Genomic DNA, 22761 nt, shown 5'->3' with positions numbered 1-22761 from the left:
GGAGAGAGAAAGACAACTACTACTTCTACTACTAATAAAATAATGGTCAAATAGGTTATGTAAAACAAAGAATCATGAATAAACATGCTATCTACTATATAAATTAATTTACATATTAAATGAATACAGGCTTATTTCTTCCACTATAGTAACTAATAAATTTAAAGACAATCTCTTGTAAGCAAAAAGTAAAACAAAAGTAATCAATGATAAAGATAAGAATAAACTTAAGTTACTATTTACTCACAGAACGCCAAGATGTGGTATTTCATTTTGTATTCCACTTATATCATTGTAACAGGGTATGCAATATATGGTTGATATTTAAAAAAAACAGCAATAGAACTACACTTTTAACCTGAAGTGTGGGGTGGGGTGCTGTAATCTGTAATCCCAGCACTCTGGAAGCTCAGGCTAGAGAATCACAAGTTCATAGCCAGCCTAGGCTATACAGGAGACCACAGCAGTCTGTCTCAAAAACAAAGTTTTTAAAAAAAAAATCCCTACACAAATATAAACTCTACTATGGATCTGTAAGCAGTTAAAATGAAATGCTGAAATTTGCAAAAAGCTCGCATGTAAGGCTACTATTTAGAATAACCTAAAAGTTCATTAAAAGTAAGGATTGTCATTTGAGTATGTAAATCTAAAACTCAAGTTTTATTATCCTATTGTTTTACTAGCATACCACTTACAAATACTGCAAACAAAAAGGTGGCTGGTGGTGCTTTTAAACTCTAATACATTGTAAAATATATAGATATGTAGTGATAATTGTCAAATTTTGGTTTCTTTAAAAAACACAGAAATATTATAAGAGTTTGCTTTCATTTTATTCCCAAGTGTGGAATATGGGGCTGCTTCAGATTGTCCAGAGCAGCTGACTATGATTTGCCTCATGCTCCAGCAGGGGCCTGCTTTTGCCAGCTGCAGATGCATTTCTGCAGTTCTTTGATATCAGGAATTCTGGGGACTTCTCAGAGGGATATAAAGCTAGGGCACTGGGGTTATTGGTTGCTGTTAAGTAGTCTTATGCAAAGAAGAAACAAGAAGAAATTGGATATCCTAACAGCAAAGATCAAACTTGCTTTAAGGAACTCAATGCCCCTAATTAGCAGGAAGTAGTCTATCGATAACATCCTACTCTTTCTGACTGCTGACTTTATACAGGGATATCTTTGCTTTCCCTCTATACTTTTTTCTCTCTTATCTGGTGTCAGGAGGTTGAAAGCGTGGAAAAAGGGTGAAAAAAAGAATATCCCACAAAGTAGTAAAGTCCGGCTACAAAAACATGCTAAGGAAACATTTAAACAGGTTGAACTGCATGGAAGAAATGAAACTCTTTTGTAGAGCCTGGGTTTTGATGGCAGCTCAGAACAAAAACTACTAAACCATAAAATTAATATAAAAACAGGATACTGTGGTAGTCCCCTTCTAAGTAACTTAGGAGGAATTAACAGAAAGAGTTAGTCAGAAGAGTGGACATCTGGTAGCATGTTCCTATAAACACAGCCCAAGAGAGGCTAAGATAGAACAATCCTAAGAGTTGATCAGTCAGTTTAATAGTAAGACCCTGTTTCAAAACAGTCAATGTGAAGATACAGCATGACAAAAAGATAATGTATCTGGAAGTGTTCAAATTATAGAGACCCACAAGATTCTAATTTATACAATTAAAATGCAAAAAGGAGATGCTAATGTTATTTAAAGAAAAATTCAATTCACACAGCAAAGCAATGGAAGGCGGAAGAGCTAGGCGCTGCTGACGCGTGCCTTTAGTTCCAGCACAGAGGCAGGGGATTTCTGAGCTTGAAGTCAGCTTGGTCTATGTAGTAAGGTCCAAAATAGCCAGGGATACACAGAGAAACACAAAACAAACACACAAACTAAAAGAGGCAGACGAAATGAGGGGAAAGCATAGCTCAAGAGCCTTTACTCTGTCTTCCCTAGGAAGGCAAAGCAGGCCAGGCCAGGCCAGGCCAGGGCAAACAATCTAAGATTAGCTAATATGAATGTGTCACAGTGGGCCCCAGGCTACTGGGAAGGTCTCTAGTTGTCTGACAGAACATCCTTGCCATGATCAGTAGAATACTGTTTTAGTGTGTGAGACAGAGATAAGAGATGTGACTAGGGTATGGACTCAGAATTGCCCTGCTGTATATTAAAGACATACTCTCTGACAGAGTATTATTTCTAGGAATTCACAAAACAAAGTAAGGAATTCACTAGTCTTAAGAAAGGCAATCTCGTCTCTCCCAGAAAGCAAGGTTTCTTTACGGGTGTCAAAATATCAAAGAATATATATACTTCATATATTTTAAAAAACATGTAAATTTGTATATAAAAATAAGCAGCATGGTTTGGGGCTAGATTTTGTGATGAAGTAGATAAGTCACATGAACCTGTGATTAAATCTGACCTTAATTTTTATTTAAAAACAAACTAGCTATATGCACAAGTATAGTAGTGCACACCTGTAATCTGATGAGGTTTTAAAAAGGCATACATGTTTATTTGCACCTTTCAAGACAAAGACTTAAAAGGCTTAATTAAAACAAACAAAAAACCTTACTGTTTTTGTTCATCTAACCAAAGCTGGTGTGAGTATGTACGTTAATAAAAGGATAAGGATCACAAATAAACTGTCTTTTGAAAGGAAATACACAAAGGCCACATGTAAACTTGGCATGATTGTGGTGCATGCGTATAAAACAAATACTCTCAATACTGAGGTACAAAATGTGCAAGGCACCTTGGTTACACATTGAGTTTTTGTCTCAAAAAGTAGAAAATAAGCAAGCACAAAAGCATACATACACACACATATATGTACATATACACACACTCGCACACACATATAAAATCTTCACATACAGAAAAGGTCATACACTTTAGAAAGGTACAAAACCGAAGCATAAGAAGCAAGGTAACTGAAGCTTAGATAATATCCAATAGCAATACTAGGAGGACTGCTGCTCATCCAGCATGCTCTGGACCTGTCTCTGCAGTACTAGGTACTGTACATATGGCCTCACATATGCTAGGCAACTACTGACTTCTCAACTACAAAATTAACTTATTTTTTTTAACTGTTTATTTTAAGACAAGACCTCACTCTGTGCCTAGGCCCTGAACTTCCAATTTCCCAGCCTCAGTCAGCCCTGAGTACCTGAGATTACAGACTGGAACGACCAGTCCTCTCTGCTTTCCTTTCTTCATCTTTGAGGGTAAGGGAGAGAACACCACTCACTACGTTGTCCAGGCTGCCTGAAACCTGTGATGGAAAGTTCAGCTTGGCCTTGAACTTGCATTCCTCCTGCCTTTGCCTCCCAAGTAGATCGGATCATCAAACATGTTTCTAAACATGTCCTTTGTTCTGTGGAAAACACAGCTCTGTGGATAATTCAGTATTCGAACTTTTCAAATGTATAACCTTAAACAAATATCTTGTCCCAGCCTCGTATTTTTACGGTTTCAAAACACACCTACCAATACAATTGAGTAAATCCAATTCAGTAAGCATGTAATGTGACAAACCGAAAACTGTCTTTTTTCATTAAGCATCAGCATAGCTAATGCTGACTCGTTTAACACAGGGATCTTATTTTCCATCGTTTGCTTAGTAAATATTAGCAGGTTTTGATTGTATAATCATTTCCTTTAGTAATTATTAATACAAAATCATTTCCATTTTTCCAAAAAAGTGAAGACGTGAAATATATCTGTCCTCAAAAGACATACAGTAAAGGACTGGGGAGATGACTTGGTGAGCCAGCATGAGGACCTGAGCTTAATTATCAAGAACCCACATAAAAGCTGGTCACAGTAGCACAGTCTGTAATGCCAGTGCTCCTAAGGTAACAGGGGAAACAGACAGGAGAATTCCTAGAATCTTGTGAGCCAGTCAGCCTGACTGGACAACAGCAAACCATAAAAAGACTGTCTCAAACAAGACAGAAAGGAAGTTGTCCTCTGGCCTCCACACATGCACACATGTGCCATGGCACCTGCACACAGCTACATGAATATATACGTACACACATACCTGCCACCCTATATAACACAAAAAACACATATAGCTAAAATGAAGAGTGAAACTCAGAACATGGCTTTCTCCAACTCTAAACATGACTCATTTTATTTTGTATTTCATTGTAAATATAAATTTTAAAAATACAATATGCTTTTATTTACATAAAACTCATAAACAGCTAAATTAGGATTACATAAATAGATTAGATGTCAGTAAGTTGTTAAAAATTGTATAAAGATGGCCAACCAATGACTGGCCCAACTTGAGACCCATCCCATGGTCAGAACCAATCCCTGTCACATTAATGATACTCTGTTAGGCTCACAGATAGGAGTGTAGCACAACTGTCCTCTGAGAGGCTCCACACAACAGCCAATAGAAACAGATGCAGAGACCCACAGCCAAACACTAGACACAGCTTGGGAAGTGTTTTGAAAGAGTTGAGAGAAGTTCTGAAGGACCTGAAGGGGATAGGGACTCCACAAGAAGACCAACAAAGTCAATTAATCTGGACCCCTGGGGCTCCCAGAGACTGAATTACCAACCAAAGAGCAACCATGGGCTGGACTTAGGTCCCCTGCACATATGTAGCAGATGTACAGTGTAGTCTTCCATGCAAGTCCTCCAACAACTGGAGCAGGGACTGTCTCTACATCTGTTCCCTGCCAGTAGATCCTGTTCTCTAACTGGACTACTCTGTCTGGCCTCAGTGGGAGAGGATGTTCCTAGTCCTGCAGTGACTTGATATGCCAGCGTGGGGTGATATGGGGGGTTGGGGGCTCTTCCTTCTCAGAGGAAAAGGGGAGGGGTAAATCTGGGAGGGGCTGTGGAGGAACTTGTGGGGGAGGCTGCGATCAATATGTAAAGTCAACAAATAAATAAATGAAAAAATTCTATAAAGACCACAGAAAAGATTACTGTAGATGATTAAGTAATAGTTCCAAGTAAAGAATATGGAGCTAGTGGTTAGAGAAAAGACTCAGCCGTTGAAAACACTGTTCTTCCCAAGGAAACAAGCTATCTCACTTTAAACACAAACATACAAATACATATATGTGTGCGTGTGTAAAATCAGGAAGAAGAACATGGAGAAGCCAGGCGGTGGTGGCGCATGCCTTTAATCCCAGCACTTGGGAGGCAGAGGCAGGCGGATTTCTGAGTTCGAGGCCAGCCTGGTCTACAAAGTGAGTTCCAGGACAGCCAGGGCTATTACAGGGAAACCCTGTCTCGAAAAAAACAAAAAACAAAAACACATGGAGAATTCCTGGGGGTTTGCTATTCTGTTTGAAAATCTGGTGGTGTTTAGAAATATTTACTTTGTAGCATTTCATGAAGCTGTTTTCTTCACGTCATTATTAAGCTATAGTGTACTAAAAACAAAGAAGACAGAAAATACTAAAATATCACACATTACATGGGTTATTGATCATTTCTTTTTCCTCCATTCCCCAGTTAACATGAAATGACATGCAAAAAAATTAACTGCTATATATTCAGCTAAATTTAAATGCTTAGCATTTTAAACAAATCATTTGTACTGAATGACATCTATTTAAAAGATAAAAGCATACTTGAATCACAGAAAGTTATCTTATTCACTAACTAAAATGAATTAATGGACTGTGGTGGTTTGAATATGCTTGGCCCAGAGAGTGGCACTGTCTGGAGGTGTTGCCTTAGAGCAGGTGTGTGCTTTAAGACCCTCTTCCTAGTTGCCCGGAAGCTCCTCTTTTCCTGGTTGCCTTTGGATGAAGATTTAATCAGCTCCTGTTATACCATACCTGCCTGGATGCTGCCATGCTCCTGCCTTAATGATAATGGACTGAACCTCTGAACCTGTAAGCCAGCCCCAACTGAATGTTGTTTTTATAAGAGTTGTCTTGGTCATGGTGTCTGTTCACAGCAGAAACCCAAGCTAAGACACTGATTTAGGTGTTAAAAGTTCACAGTTTTAGAAAATAAATGTACTTCATGACCTAGTTTCAGTGATTCAATACACTTACAATGAACCACGGGAATGGATAAACCTGGTTACTGCTCAAACATCTCCAGGTCTTCAAATAGGATTGGTAATAACTAGTCCTTCAAAGTGACATGAAGAAAGCTGAACAGCTGGTCACATACCACTCAACTTTATGCCAGCTTTAAAATTAGTTTAAAAATTCACCTGCTCTATTGCTGTCCAAATATTTTAGTCAAAAAGAAGGGGAAAAAAACAAAGATGTGTTTCTGAGCCACAAAGCAGTAGATTAAGTCCTAAAAGCCTGCAAGGTCTTAAATTACATTCTTAATACTGTCACCCTGTCCTCCTTTAAAAAAAAAAATCCTTACAAAACAAAATGACATAGATTCCTCCAAAACTCAAAATAAAGGGAAGATTCTAAATTGTTTGTTTATTTATTTATATTTGGAGACAGAGTCTCATTATATAACCCTTGCTATCAAGAAACTCCTTATGTAGACTAGGCTAACTTTGAACTTACAGAGATCCACCTGCCCTGCCGCTGCCTCTCTGCTCCTCTCTCTGCCTCTGGAATTAAAAGTGTAGACCACCACATCCAAATGCTTCCCAGTTTTTAAAAACAAAATTTTTACATGCTAATTAATCAAAATTTCATTACAAGAAAGGGGTAATTCAGAAATAAAGACAATAGCTTGTTTTCCAAGTTTATTTCCCTGGGTATGAGTGGTTTGCCTGTTTGTTTTTGTGTGCACCATGTACATGTAGTTCTCACTAAGGCCAGAAGAGGGCATCAAACTCCTGGCATTGGAGCCAGCAAGCCACTATGTGGAAGCTGGGAACCAAACCGGTCCTCTGCAAAAACAGCAAGTACTCTTCTTACCTGCTAAGCCATCCCTCTAACCCAAACTAGCAGCATTTAAAAGTATTTTGAGTTTACCTTCAAAATTAATACTTAGAAGTTCTAAGAAGGTAGAAAAGAATATGATGTTTACTTTTCTATCCCTAATACTAATATAATACCCAAGTGACTGCACTAAATACACAATTATTCAGGGAACAAACCAACTATCCAGAAATAAGCTCTTCTAAAGCATTGGATAAAATTTTAAAAGTTCATTAACAGTAACTTGATTTTAAACTGAAAATGGAAACAAACTCATGTTAGCCTCTGCAGCAAATAAAGTTAATTAAATACACGTTTAAAAATTACAGTGTGAATAACATAGTAGATTCTTTAGAGTTAAGTGTCAGGTCTACAACGTTCCTAATTGAAAAAACAGAGTCAATTCCCTTCTAAGTTTATACAACCAACAATTTAACTAGAATCTGAAACCAGATTTGACAGCGAAGTCTTTTTTGTACCAAATGGCCAGACCATATAGTAACAAATTTAAGAAAGTTAGCATCTATATTATATATTAACATGAAATATATAAACTATTAAACAAAGCCAGGCAAGGTAGTATAACCAGCCTCTAGAACTTGGGTGTGCTAAAAACAAGAGGATGACAAGTTCAAGGTCAATCTAGACTAAATATTGAAGACTCTATCTCCAAACAAACTAGTTGACAGCCATAACATGGAAAAGAAGAGAGCCCTGCCAAGAAAACTAGTTTTCTGTGAAGTTCTTCTGGGATAGTCTGGAAAAGAGAAATAGAAGTTTGCTAGTCTTCTATGAAAATAAGTTATTCCGTCACTGCCTTCATCAGTAGCAGCTTCTGACCAAGTGTGACAATGCACATCTGTAACACCAGCATTTGGGAGGGAGAGGCACAAGGATCTGCAACTCAAGTCCAGCCTCAACTACAACCTGCTAGACACAAATAGAAATACAAATGAATAAAAAAGCCTACAGTGTCTCTGTCACTCACCCCTCAAAAAGCAGGAAAGAAAGGAGCAGAGGATATGGTTCTACAGTTAAGAGCACTCCTGTTCTTTGCAGAGGACCATGCTTTGGTTCCTAACACACATATGCTGGTTTAACACTGTGTAACTGCAGTGCCAGTGTTTCTGATGCCCTCCTCTGGCCTTTGTGGGACACTGCATGCACATGGCACACACGCATGCAAGGTAAACACCCTTACTCATAAAATAGAAATACATAAAAATGTGTTTAAAAGGTAAAAGATAATTAAAGTTTAATATAGACATCACTAGTGACATACATATTCAGATATATGTATATACATAAATTCCTAGATGTGACTATATACATATGTAAAATATTCTTTTTAAAATGTTCCTTGCTCAGTTCAGGGCCTTTAATAACTGGCTCACTTGGCAAAGTACCTGAGCATGAGGTCCTAAGTTCAGATTCCTAAAACCTATGTAAAGACCCAGGCAAGTGGAGCATGCCTGTAACCCCAACACTGGTAGAGAAGTGAGGGGAGATAGTATGGAGACAAATGAATCCCAGACTGGCTGGGTCAGTGAACTCCAAATTCAGTGAGTTAAAAAGAAAGACAAATTGTGACTGCACAGAATATCCTACCTCAACCTTTGGCCCACACATAGACAGAGACACACAGAAACACAGTAACATAAACATGCACGCACACATGCATTCATACACAGAGAGAGAGACCTATAACACAGACTGTTGTTTCTAGTATCATTCTCTAATCAAATAAACCAGTATGGGGTTGGAGATATGGCTCAGTTAGCAAAGTGTCAGCCATATAACCATGAAGACCAGAGTTCAGATCCCCAGTGCCCATAAGAAGCAGGCGGGCACAGTGGCAGGCATTTGTAACTACAGTGCTTGAGGTAGGGCAACAGGCAGATCTTGTATGCTTGCAGCAAGCAAGCCTAGTCAATCACTGGACTCTCAGCTAAGTGAGAGATTATGTCTTGAATAAGGTTGAAAGTAAATGAAAAACATACTGCTTCTGGCCTTAATACACAGATGTGCGAGAAAAGAAATCAATGTCCTATGAAGAATGACTCATTTCAGTACTGGAGCAGGAAATACGCAGGTAACTTTGAAACATCTTAAAATACCAGAAACAGAAAGAACCATCAAAACAACAGTATAATAAGGAAACACAAGGGCCATGGTTTTGTTTTGTTTAAAACAAAAACCAAAACCTTCCAAGCTTCCATTGGCCAAATCTAGAATAATCTTAAGTATCAGTGCATATTGCTATAAATAAGTGACTATATAAACAGGTGAGAAAAGACAAATCTCCCATGTTTAGGGTTCTTTATACTCTGTCCTCAAATGCAATAATGGACACAACTTCTATCTTCAACACAGGCTATACATAGTGACTTCTCAAAGAGCCCAGGATGGAAAAAGAAGGGAAAGAAAAATTAACAGTGGAAAAACTTGAGGAACAGTACCTTGGCCAGGTGACTAAGGTTCGCCAACAGAATCAGCAAAATTAAACTACTGATGCAAAATGCAAGTTATATTTAAATAGCATGTTCACAGTGCCAGCCCTAAATGAGATATAAAAGTTATCATTTTTCATCTGTGTAGTCTGCCTCAAAAACAAATTTAGTCCATCAATGAGAAAAATAAGAGATAAAACCTGAAAGAGACAAACTATAAAAAATGCTTGACCAGGCCTTACAGCTTTCAAAATAATAAGAAAAAAGAAAAAAGAAAAAAGAAGAAAGAAGGAAGGAAGGAAGGAAGGAAGGAAGGAAGGAAGGAAGGAAGGAAGGAAAGAAAGAAAGAAAGAAAGAAAGAAAGAAAGAAAGAAAGAAAGAAAGAAAGAAAGAAAGAAAGAAAGGAAGGAAGGAAGGAAGGAAGGAAGGAAGAAGAAAGAGAGGAGGGATTCTAGCAGGACATGGTGGTGCACAGCCTCTAACTACAACCTTTGGGAAGCAGAGACAGGTGAATGAGTTCCTGGCCAGCCTGCTCTACATGGCAAGTTCAGGTCAACAAAGGCTACAGAGATAAACAGTCTCAAATTAATAAGTAAATACGTAACTACAGGAGATGCAATGCCGTGTGTGTGTGTGTGTGTGTGTGTGTGTGTGTGTGTGTGTGTGTGTGTGTTTTCATGTTCTGGAATGGGAAAAAAAGAATTTAGTAAAACCTAAAGAAATATAGTTCATCTATTGTAACAAACGTGCCATACTTTAAGACATTAATTGGAGAGACTGTGAGTATGGTACATTGAAACTGCCTGTACACTCTTTGTAATTTTACTATAAACTTTAAACTGTAAAACTTAAGGGGTTTGAGAAAATTTTAAATCAGAAAGTCACTTGGGGTATATGATATATATATAATAGATATTAAATAAATAATCTAACATATAATCAGGTCCACATTTCCCACCTTACTCAGGCCCTCCAGAGTAAGCTGCTTTGCCACAGCAGTGACACTCTGTCAGGGTAGCTAAACAAACATGCACTGAACTGCCTGAAACTACAGGTTAAAATAAATCCTTCCTCCTTTAAATTGTTTGTCAGGCATTGGGCCAAAGCGATAAAAGATAACTAATACCTGTTCTAAACTAAGTCCACTTTAAAAGTAACAACATGAAAAAACCTCAGAGCATCCTACTGCTGTGGTTTGGGTACGATCTGCCCCTCCAACTGAGGACTGAGGAAGAGTTCAATCCTCTTAAGGAGAAATGTGAAGAATGTAGAAACTCAATCAAAAATGGCGTGTCTATAGTCTAAGCTACCTCAGCTGAAACAAAAGGGTTAACGGAGATCAGGTGTTCCAAAACAGTTTGGGCAACACGGCAAGACTCATTTCTCATCAATAATTGTGGATGCTTAATTTATTAAGAGCAAGAAAGACCACATATAAACTGTCTTTTTTTGTGTTGCATGGGGACCACTAGCAAGAAAGGCATTACTAGATGCAGTTCATTAACCTTTGACCACAGCTATAAGTCAAAATAAGCCTCTCTATACATTACCTGTTCTGCACTGCTCTATTATTAGCAAAGAAAACAAACTAAGATGTCTACAAGAGATGAAATGAACGGGTAGTGCAGACAAAATGGCAAGCTGGCTTTTAGTGCTCTGAATAAAACTGAGGTAGTTCCTTTAAAATCCCCATGAACTAAACAGCTCAGTTGTTTGTCATTTTGACTGCAGCACCTGGAATAGCAAAGTTATACTGTATGTGTGAAGAGAAATATTTGTTAAAGAGAACACAAGGAAGAAGGGAAGACAGAAAAGGGAGAGAAGATAACCCACGGCACTGTTTTCCCTTACCAATAAAGTATAGAAAAGAAATCTACTAGTATTACAATATTAGCTTTGGAAAGGACTAACTTATTGGTAGCTCATGTTTTAAAACATTTATTTCCTCCAGCTTTACCAATAAACATTACCGTTGGTCTCATGTTGATTCTGTTTTCCTGTTTCATTATGTTATCTAGGACTTCCATGGTGATGGCAAGTAACAGCAGCATTGGTTAGCTTTCCTTTCCCATGAGCCTGTCTCATGTAGCCCAGAAAGACCTTAGACTTCCTGCATCCAACTCCCATGTGCTGGGACTACAGGTACACATGCCATGCCAACCCAGTACTGGCTTTCTGACTGGCTGTTTCTAGCTTTTCCCCATCACTGAAAATGATGCCAAATATGGCTTAAGATATTTATCTATTTTATTTACTCAAAATCATGAATGGGCTCAAATTTGTTTTTAGATGCAGAAAATATTTTATATAGGGTAAATTTTCTTTAATTTTTTACAATACTGAATTTATACTACATTTTCTATTAACTATCTCTACTTTCTGACAATCCGTATGTTGTCAAGATATCACTTAAGACATTAAGTCTACTGGTTAAATAAAACTTGTGTTTCAAATAATATTAGGATACCAAATTGCTTCTAGTCATGTTTAGTAATAGTGTTTCACTTCATTTAAGAAGCAAGAAAGAGCTTCCTTCTTTCCTTATGCTGTGGGTCAATTCATGTATCATCAAAATTACCTATTTCTTAAAGGTTTGAAACAATTTACCGGTACAGCTACCTGGTACAAAAGCCTCATACTTCTTGGTAGTAAAGCTCTTTACTAATTTCTTGATTACTTCTATTCTTACAAATGTTTACCTTTTCCCCATAGAGTCTAAATTATTTCTGCTTGCATTTTCTTAATTTGTTTCACTAACCATTTCTTATTTTGAAAATGAAGGTCTAGGTACCCATTTATCCACAGGAAAATGCAAGGACTAGAACGGATAAAGCCAAAGTATCCTTCCATTTCTAACAGAATTTGAAAAACTCTGGATAGAAGTCAATAGATAAGCCAACTGAATTTTTATTTACCAGTAAATAATGACCATTTAAATAGTATAAATAATACAGTTATCAGACATAAGTCAAATATCCATTAAACAATGTCAAAGACATAAACCAATGGATAGAGCTATGTCCATGAATTTAAGTCATAAACACATTAATTCTATAAACTGCTATCTAGAGATAATCCTCATTAAAATATCAGTAGTCATTTGTAGTTTTATACAAGATAATTCTAACAATTTTTATAGCAAGTATATAGAAAGCCATAAGGCAAAAAAACAAAAACAAAGAAGGATCAAAAAAATCTGTAGAGCTACAGTGCTTAAAACAGTGTGGGCACAGGGACAGACACACAGACCCATGACACCACAGAAAATCTTCATAGCATACTTTTAATGAGCAATCAGTACCTTTCTTTAAAATAAAATTTTTTTAAATTCTAGAATATATGTACCAGGGTATATACTGGTTAACCAGCACTGTTAAAAACTGAAGGTGGGGGGGGGGGGGGTGGTGGTGAAATGGCTCAGTGGGTAAGAGCACCTGACTGCTCTTCCGAAGGTCCGGAGTTCAAATCCTAGCACATGGTGGCTCACAACCATCCGTAATGAGATCTGACTCCGTCTTCCGGAGTGTCTAAAGACAGCTACAGTGTACTTACATATAATAAATTAAAAAAAAAAAAAAAAAAAAGAAAACCTGAAGGTGGGACACTACCCAGGCGTCTAACAAATACACATTAGATATATGATAGCATGTCAATAAAGTAGAATGTAATAATGTGAAGGAATAAAATACAACTATATACACCAGAAACATCAATGTTGAAGAACACCAGAACTTCATTATGAAGAGATCTAGCTATACATAAAACATATTGTTTAGACAAATATACATAAGAAGTAAGAAAAAACTTGCATTACAAAGTCACTGTAAGTAATTTCCTTGGGTGTAGGGGAGGCAAGTGATACCCTTAAGAAGTGCTAGCTAGCATCATTCCACATCCTCACCTGGGTGGAATTACACAAGTATGTTTGTTTTACTCTTCTTTAAACTGAACATACACAATTTATAGTTTTCTACCACAACAATTTTTTTTTTCTTTTTGCTGGTAGCACTGAGAATCATACCAAGAGTCTCATATCTGTAAGAAAAGTACTCACCAGCTAAGCTATCCCCAGCCCCATGGTAAATTTTCAAAGACTACTCCTGACAGAACAGCTGCAATCTTTACTTAATGGAAATCAATGCTTGCTAATTCACAGCATCCCAAAGAAAACAGACCTTTGTATTCTCACAACTAATAAGTCTGAAGACAACATACCTTATATAGTCCAAAGCCAGGGTCAATAAGACAAGTGCGAGCTGATGTAGATGGCTGACTGGAAGATCCCCCTCTTGCTGTTTTCTTTACTTTAGGCGGATTATGAGAAGAGGGTTTAACCTGAGCATCATTCTGCTTAGATGTGCTAGGAAGACTGGAGTCTGGACGAACTAGCAGCTGAATTATATCATTCAGTCCAACGTCGTAGTCAAATAAAGTATATCCATTTTCCAACTACAAAAGGAATAGAAACTATATTGAAGTACTTCTATCAAAACTTATATTCTGACATGTTTAGTTTGTCCAAATATCCTAGATAAACTATTAAAAGTGACATTACAACTTAATGATCATGAAATGGTTCTAAATGTTTTATGGCTTTTAATATCAGCATCCTTCTTTGAACCCCTATAAATTCTGAAGAACCACTCCAAACTAAGGCAACACTACTTGCTATTAAAATAAAAACCATATCATAGCTGCTGCAATCTCATGCTGTAGCTACCCCACCCCACCCCCAAAAATAACCCCCTCTAAACTATATCTAACCGCTCATTATTTTTTGTTGCTGTTTCCTAGTCTTTCAAGAGCCTCTCTATATAGCCTAGGCTAGCCTCAAACCTACAATCCTGTCTCAGCCTTCCAAGTGCTAATTACAAGTATATGACACCAAGGCTCTTTTAACAAATTTTATTTTAGTCAACAGTACCTAAATTCCCAAGAGTGGGGAGATAAATGTTGAAAGCAAGGAGTTTTTATTAACTGTTTTACAACCCACATGTACTAAAGCACTTTATCCTTCTGAAGCACTATTAATAATTCTAAGTGAGGCAAGATTTTGAAAAGCAAATCAGAAATATATTCCATTTCTCTAAGGTTCTCTAATTCTATTCATTTGCAATTATTAGCAAGCTTTGTCACAGAGTTATCTAGGATAACAAACACATCAACTATCTTGCAATCCATCCACATTTCCAGAAGGTTTGGACTAATTAATCTGTGCCCACCACCACCATTACTCCCACCTCCCAAAAGATATAATCAGGTATACTGGAAGTCCTACTCCATAGTACCTCAAAGTACTACTAGTGTAGCTCAGTAGACCCTACCTGATACATGTAAAACCCAGGGATTCTATTTCTAACACCAAGGGAATGGGGTACCTACCGCAGGACCTAATTTTATCTAGAAATAGTGTCTTTAGATGTAACCCAAGACTTATTGTTATGGATTAACTTGGGTCTTCTACACACTCACATGTTCAAGTCCTAACTTCTAATGCCCCAGAATATGATCCAGCTTGGACACAGGGTCTTTAAACAAGTAACAAATTTAAAATGAGTTAACAAGGTGAACCTCTAATCCAGTCTGATTGGTGTCATGATAAAAACAAACATGAACAGAGTCAGAAAGGACAGGAGAACAATGGAAAAAGACACATGGAAGAGAAAGTCATGTAATTGGAGCCAAGACAACAAGCTAATAAACACCATTTCCCATAAACAGAAGCCTTGAGACAATTCCCCTAAAGCTAGCTATCAAAAAGCATGTTCCTACTGATGACACCTTGAATTCTAACCTTTACAACGGAGATAAGTTACTGTGGTTTTAAGCCATTTTGGTACTCTGTTACTGCAGTCCTAGGAAACCAATCTGCTATTTTGTTTCTTCATAAAGTATAAACAGTTGACTATTTCACTCATAACAATAACAAGAAAATTCAACTCCTTAAAGATCAAAACTACCATTTCTTCAGAAATATTAGCTTAAGCGTTGTATTCACCAATCTTTTATCTAACAGCCATCACCAATCACAACTGTGTGATATAGGAACATATCTAAGAACTCAACCACAGAGAAAGGGCAAAGAAAAACAGCTGCCCTTTAGTTATGAAGTCACTAATGTGAGATCTATTAGGTGGATCCAAGACCATAACTAGCACAATTCCACAGATCGTAAGTATTCGTGTTTGTTAAATAGAACAAGGGATAGAGAATTTTACAAGCTTCCCAGTTAAGAAATTAAGGAATTAAGTTAAGTACTATCTCACTGTGCAGTAAATCTTTACGTATTGTGTGGAAGCGTCACCTGTCAATTAAAAGCCTATGAGAGATTTGCCCCACAAACCAGAGACAGTAGCATGAAAACCAGGAGAGGCCATCAACTCCATGGTGGCTAGAACAGAATAGACCTAGGATAGAATAAAGGGCTAGCTAAGGTATGGGCTAGTCAGGGAATAAGCCAAAGCTTTTGGCTTAGGCATTTATTCATGCAATAGTAAGTCTCAGAGTTCTTATTTCTGGGAACAAAGAGGCCAGGCCCTCAGTTACATCTCACTGTTTAGTTAACATATTTAACTTGAGGGGCTCAGAGTTTTTAGGCAGTCCGGGAGTTCAATCCTCAACAGACACACCACAGCCAGTACCCCACGGCAGTAAACAAACCTTCATGTAAATAGGGATGCTAATATATTAAAAACATAAACACCAGCCCAGCCACAAACCCTTTAACAACAATGATAGACTGCCTGCAAGATATGCTAGGGCAATCATGATGCCTGGGAATAAACAAGCAACATCTAATTTGACTTAAGGCCACTCCTTATATACAACCAAAAAAACCAACACTGCTTGGGTGACCAAGAACCTAAAACTAGATAGCCCAGAGACCCAGGGTAAAACCGAATAATACTGGTCTAAAATAAGGGGGAAAACTGTAGTGTAGAAATACTAATGATATTCTTCAAAAATCATGTATTAGTCAATACCTTGTTTAATTATCACAAGAGAAGTTTCCTCCTGTAGCAAATGGAACAAATATAGTCCCATAGACAGACATTACTCAGAATAAGAAACCCAACCCTAAACAGGATGACTCCACCAAATCCCTCCCCTCAGCGCTCAGGGAACCCTGTGGAAGAGAAGGCAGAAAAAGTGTTTTAGAACCAGTTGGGGGGGGGGGGGGACACCAAGAAAAAAAAGCCCTCTAAATTAACATGATCAAAGCTCACATGAACAGTCTGAAAGCAACACACACAACACAGGGCTTGCTGCAGGCTCTGAGGATATATTATGGCTTCCAGTTTAGTGCTGTTATAGGATTCCTGAGTGCAGGAATGGATGGGCCTCTAATGGCTGCTACCTCCCTTGGACTCTCCCTTCTGTTGGTCTGTCTTGTCTGACTTTGATGTGATAGTTTTTGCTTTATCTTATCTATATTTTATTTTGTTTTGTTTTTAAATCAACGAATGAATGAAAACCCAGCCATTAGAGTAAAGGTTAACAATTGAACTGTCAATTATAACTGCTGTGAGAGGGAATATCAGTTTTCTCGGAGAGAGTAACACTGGGTATATCAGCCACTCCAGGACAGGCCTGTGTTCAGAAGTGGCTAAACAACATATAATGGACTCAGCAGGCTTTTTATGTGCTTTTGTCTTCTTTTCTTTCTTTCTTTTTTTTTTTTTTTAATGTTTTTTTCTTGTTTTATTTGTTTTTTTTTTTCTTTTTGGGCGTGACTTTATTTTGTTTTCTTGACTCTGGAGGGTGTGATGTTATATAAGGTCTTTGAGAAAGAACTTAAAGTTGGGTGGGTAAAGAGGGGGGTCAGGATCTGGAAAGACTTGGAGGAGGGGAAAAATATTTTCAAAATATATTTAAATTTTAAAAACTTGTTTCAAATAAAGGGCGCAGGGCTTTGAGAGAGAGAGAGAGAGAGAGAGAGAGAGAGAGAGAGAGAGAGAGAGAGATAAGAGAGCAAAGGTGTAGCTGCCAAGCCCGAGGACCTGAGCCTCCTCCCTCAGATCCACATGGTGAACTGACTCCTGAAAGTAGTTCTCTGACTTCCGAACAAGTTACAGCACAGCACACAAACACACAATGTAAAAAGAATTAAAACAGCAGCAAGAAGGTGCTTCCTGCCCAGAACCTTCCCTGGGAAGGAAGGGAAGCGCCCAAAGAATGAAGTGTGCGTTCATCCCTTCACTCTGACAAGCCCAAAGAAACACCCCAACTCCGAAAGAACCTAAAGTAATGAACATTATGGCAATTTCTTTAAAATCTTAAGTGTTTCAAGTAGAAAATCAAAACTAAGCCGGGCAGTAGTGGCGCACACCTTTAATCCCAGCACTCGAGAGGCAGAGGCAGGCGGATTTCTGAGTTTGAGGCCAGCCTGGTCTACAAAGTGAGCTCCAGAACAGCCAGGGCTACACAGAGAAACCCTGTCTCGAAAAACCAAAAAAAAAAAAAAAAGAAAAACAACAACAACAAAAAAACAAAAAAACAAAAACAAAAAAACCACCACCAACAAAATAAAACAAAACAACTAAAATAGCATAAAATATCCAACTCTGCTAGTAATCCACTCCCCAAAATACAGACAGACAGGACATTAAAGTAAAATGAAGCACTCACTATAGCAAATCCAGGTAAGCCTTTTACTCAGCATGACAGAAGCTGTCAGTTTATGCTAGCGTGAGACCAGATGAAAGGGCTGGTGGGTGGTGGGTGGGGTAATGGACAATTATGAATTGAAGATGTTCCCGTTCCTTTTTAAAAACCTGATGCCTGAGGCACAGGAGTCAGAGAGACCCTAGGAGTACTACAAAACAAAAAGAACGCCTTGACAGTGACTCGCTTTCTACACTTCGTTTGCTAGGAAAGGTAACATCTCAGGCTAGAGTAGAACACTAAGCGTAGCTTGGCATGAGACATATATAACTATAGAACGTCAACGTCCTTAAAGAAAGTCATCTTTCCTCGAGCTGACTATGACACCCCTCCCATGATGTTCCTTTCCTAGTTCACAGAAAACCTTCTAGTCCTTTTAAAACAGTCGCTATTATTCACTGCAAAAAGCCAGTTTTATTCAGCAAGGCCTCACGTTCTGTGAAGTCATTGAGAATAATAGAATAAATAACCCAGACCGCTGCAGTCCCTCCACAGTTAATCAAAGTACAGATCCAACGGTATCTGCTACCCAAATTATGCTCTGGAGCAGGAAGGAAGGGATGAGCTCGCCTCGAACCCTGCTTCTTCAACTGCTGACCTCAGATCCACATGGGGCCCCATAACTGTGACGGGACCCTGAACAAAACCAGACAAGTTTTTGAATGTGCAATTTCAAAAAATTAATTCAAAATTAAAAAGATAATGCTTGTCTGTCAGAAGTCCATGCTGCACAGCAGTGACTTTGCATGCCATCATGACAGACAACTGCCAATAAACACGCTCCCTAGAACCCTCTCACTCAGATCCAAAGGCAGCTCATGGGCTCCATGTTTACTGTACCTATGAGGCTTTCTGCTTTCCTAGAAACATAATGGCTGAACTATAGAAAAGTGACTCTCAGTACTTTCCTGCATCATTCTTCAGCAAACAAGTATCAAATTAATCTATCTTTATACTGTCATTTTAAATGTTTGATTTTAAAGACTGCTATCTGAATTACTGACCTGAGTTTCATTTTAAAGTATTGAATGAATTTATGATTAAGACAGAATTCCCAACATTTTCTGGAAAAGTCCTAAACATACTTGCCACTTTGTACTACATATTTATGCAAAGCAGTATTCTCATTATTGACTTTAAATCAAAATTATTGACTGACTCTTAAAGATGTTGAGTCTTGTTCTATGTCCTGAAGTATCAAATCTTAAACCCAGATTTAGTCTTTATATAAAAATAAACAAAAATCCATCTTGTAAACATGCAAATTTGCTTTAGTCTTTAACAAATCATAGAAAGACACATATAACTATAGACCGTCAATGTCTCATAGAAGTAAAATAGCTGAGAGTTGCCATATTAGACATCCAAGGTACAAGATTTTCAATTCGGAAGAAAGAGAAATGGTTGCGACGTTGTCAGAACACACTAGTGAATATTGACTGCATTAAGGAAGAAATTCCAGGAAGTAGAAAGGTCTGCACCAAAGATGCAAAGAAAGCCAAAGGGGAAACAAATGAAGTGTCAGAGGCCAGAAAAAGCCAGGGGAAGTCACTGCCAGAACTCAGGGTAGAGTAGAGGCACTGAAGCTGTGTCATTTGTCACATGATAGAAATAAATAACACACATTTTTTTAAAAAATAGACAAATACTTTCATTTTTTTACTCCATGTGAAAACAAAGAATTTATAGAGTATCAAATGTTTAGTTTTTCTTCCAATATGGTTCATATTCCACATCTACATTCTACTTGACTATCCCAATATTGATGACAAGAGAAGGCAGGGAAAACTGGAATTCTTTTATAGTCTCAGGAGCTCTACATTCTAAGAGTTAAAGATCAAAGCCCGGTGTGTGGTATGTAAGATCATGTCTAGCTGAAGAGATGGCTCAGTGGTTAAGAGCACAGGCTACTTTTCCAGGGGACAAGGTTGATTCCCAGCGCCCACAGTTATCTCAAACTCCAGTTCCAGGAGGTCTGATGTCCTAAAGTCCTCTTCCAGTCTTTGTAGCAACCAGACATGCATATGGTACAAAGACATCATGTGGGCAAAGCAACCATACACACTGAAAGAAAAAAACGTAGACTTCCTTGCACTGCTTTTCAAACCTCACCCTGTTTTATAACATTATGACAATAAAGCATATGAAAAAGAACACCTCTTTTCTATTAAACATAAACTCACTTTACAGGAAACGGCTAGCCCTCTCTCTGGTACCAACTTAACTATCTGCCTGCTAAAGACTTGCTTTGCTATCTCCATCATCTGGAGAACATCAAGACAAAAGGAGATAGGAACTACGCCCTGGCTAGTTATCATTCACAAGAAAGTCAACGGTTTTCCTTTTCTGGTGTTCAAGTCAAAGGCTGGCACTGGAATTCTCTTTTTTATCCTTAATGGTTATTGGGCTGTGGAGAGAGAAGTAGTGAATCACTAACAATGGGGGGAGGGGTTGGCCACTAGGGTTTCTCTACCCCCAACCAGGAACCATTTTCTGATTATTAGTGTAAGTCTATTTCATAAGTCATCTTTCATTTCTATTTCTTGTATTGGAGTCGCCCAACTATTCTAGGAGTCAATGTACAATATTATTACTATTTGTATAGCTTTCACTGATAGCCAAAAGGAAAAGATAATAGCCACTTGAGGCACAGCAATACAATGCTACAAAGTATTTAATAGGTATGACTGTTTAAAAACCAACTTTCCAGACAAGTAAACTCTTTACTGGTCAAACACTCAAGAAACAATATAGTGGATACAACAAGAGCAGAAAGTGCTACAGGTTTTCTGTCAGAGGCCTTCCAAACACTTTACCAAAACCCTGGCTTTTTCTTGCCGGTTGTATAATCTGTTACTTAGAAAATTTTGACCAGTCTGAGAAGTTGTAAATCTGTAAAGGGAACAAAAATATTCCTTCTAAACCCTTTGTGGCTTATAGGCTACTTCCATCGAATCAGAGAGAACTGCACTTAATTCAAAACTCAGGACTGGAGCCAAACTGTGGTCAACTGACTGCAGGATGCCAACTTTTTTAGTGGACTAAAGACAAAGGCAAGAAAAACAATGTGGGTCTGGGTGTCTAATCATAAGACTCTGAGACTTACTGGATAGGAAACGTCTTAGCCTCATCAGGCAGAGCCTTACTTAAAATTAACGGAGATGCCCACAAGCACCCTTGTGGCCCAACACAACTTTCTGGCTTTTTTTGAATTACTGCTGATTATGCTGAAAGGTTTGAGTTGAAAGCCCGAACTTAGGGGACACACAAAGATGAGAGGTAAAGTTTATGGGGAAATAATCTGTCCGTATATTCAACAGACTTAAACCCGACTTCAGGTTACAAACATCGTTCCTTAAATTAGAGGTCTCTGATCTTTTACAGAACAAATCCCCAGTCTGAGACTGACGACAAGGAAGGAGGGGCACGCATTCTACCACCGTTCCGATGTTCAGTGTTCAAATCCTTCTAGTGAGGAAACAGGGATAAGGTGCTTCCCTTTCCACGTCGCATCTAGGAGCCGGGGGCACGGAAAAGAAGCAAGTCCTTAGAGGAGTCGGAGACGGCGCTGCGAATAAAGCCAGCTCGTCCCTCCCGCGCCCCGGCATGGCTGCCGGAGCCTGTTGCCTTTCCAGGCTCCGATCCCCCCCCCCCCCAAAGGCGGGAAGAGGATCCCCCAGGACCCTCGGAGGCTATGTCCGTGGCCGCTGCCAGCGACAACACCGCGTCCCGCACCTTCCGACCCGCTAGGCGCGCTTGGGGGGAGGGGGGGGGCAGCCGCAGGCCCGAGCTCCAGGCCCCGCATCCCGCGCCCCGCCAGCGGCCCATCCCGAGCACAGCGGGGCGCAGCCCTGGACACCCAGCCTCGTCCCGGGGCGCCGGCTGCTCGCGCCCGGGCTCCCCGCGGGGCGCCTCACCTGCTTGCCCCGGTAGAACAGGCGCTGGCACTCGGGCCTTACATCGAAGAGCGCCCAGACCCGCTCGCGCAGCTCCTCGATGGTGGCTTTGCGAGAAACGTCCTCGATGGTGCGCGTCTGGGAGCCGTCGATGGTGCGGACCTGGATCCACATCGCGGCGGCACGGGGACAGGGGACCAAGCCCCTTTGTCTGGCCCTGCGCTCGGGCCGCCGCGCCGCGCCCCGCCCGGTCCCCGCCGCCTCCCCGGGAGGATCCGGTTCTCTGCGGCGGCGACTCGGCGAACGCGGGTGCGGGCGAGGACTGACGCTCTTAGACCGCGCGACCGCCCGCCCGCCCCTCCTCGGTGGAAGGAAACCGGAACCCGCCCGAGGTGCGAGCGCAGCCCGCGCCTCACAAATAGGAAGGAGCCATGGCTCGGCGGCGCGCACTGTTTACTTATAGAGATGCAGCTCCCACATGGAGGTCACGGCGCCAACCCGGATCTCGCGAGATCCACGCGGGGCTCCGCCCCACGCACAGCCTGGGGGGCGCTAATATGGGAGGGGGCGGGGCCTCCAGAGCCGTTACTCGGAGGAGGGCGGGGTTGGGCAGGCTCGCCGAGGCCAGCTCGCCCTGTGCCCTCGTTGTCGTTGGTCACCTCGCAGTCTCCTGAGGCCTAGACTCCATGGTCTCAAAAACGCACGAACAATAGCTAGCCGTGCTGCGCGCTGGCGTGAGCAAGAAATGGGGATGCAGCCTACGTTCCCGAGACTTCACACCAGGGTGTGCGCCCGCCACGCGGCCTCTCCCGGGGCGCGTCGGCTTGATGGACGTGCTTCCCGCCGAGGAAACCCGCTTCCGGGAGGCCCCA

The 22761-nt window shown here is 39.9% G+C and overlaps 1 protein-coding gene across 4 annotated transcripts in view; it reads right to left on the bottom strand.

Annotated features, from left to right (window-relative positions):
- The window catches only part of Uhrf2 (ubiquitin-like, containing PHD and RING finger domains 2), a 63297-nt gene extending 40885 nt beyond the window's left edge, over positions 1-22412 (bottom strand). For 2 of the 4 annotated variants that reach the window (XM_030250696.1, XM_006526603.4), the window contains exons 1-2: positions 21911-22404; positions 13545-13778 (exon numbers count right to left, since the gene is read on the bottom strand). Coding sequence is in view for 2 of the 4 variants with exons in the window: in XM_006526602.4 (XP_006526665.1) it covers positions 13545-13778; positions 21911-22063 (387 nt within the window). In the remaining 2 variants the exon portion in view is untranslated. Of the gene's footprint in view, positions 1-13544; positions 13779-21910 lie in introns of all 4 variants that reach the window. The other 2 variants (XM_006526602.4, NM_144873.2) reach the window with 2 other exon arrangements.
- Between the last annotated feature and the right edge of the window lie 349 nt (positions 22413-22761).

Source organism: Mus musculus, chromosome 19 (assembly GCF_000001635.26).
Source record: "Mus musculus strain C57BL/6J chromosome 19, GRCm38.p6 C57BL/6J".
Lineage (NCBI taxonomy): Eukaryota > Metazoa > Chordata > Mammalia > Rodentia > Muridae > Mus > Mus musculus.
The sequence above is the reverse complement of the archived record's forward strand: the minus strand, read 5'-3'. Positions and strand labels throughout refer to the sequence as shown.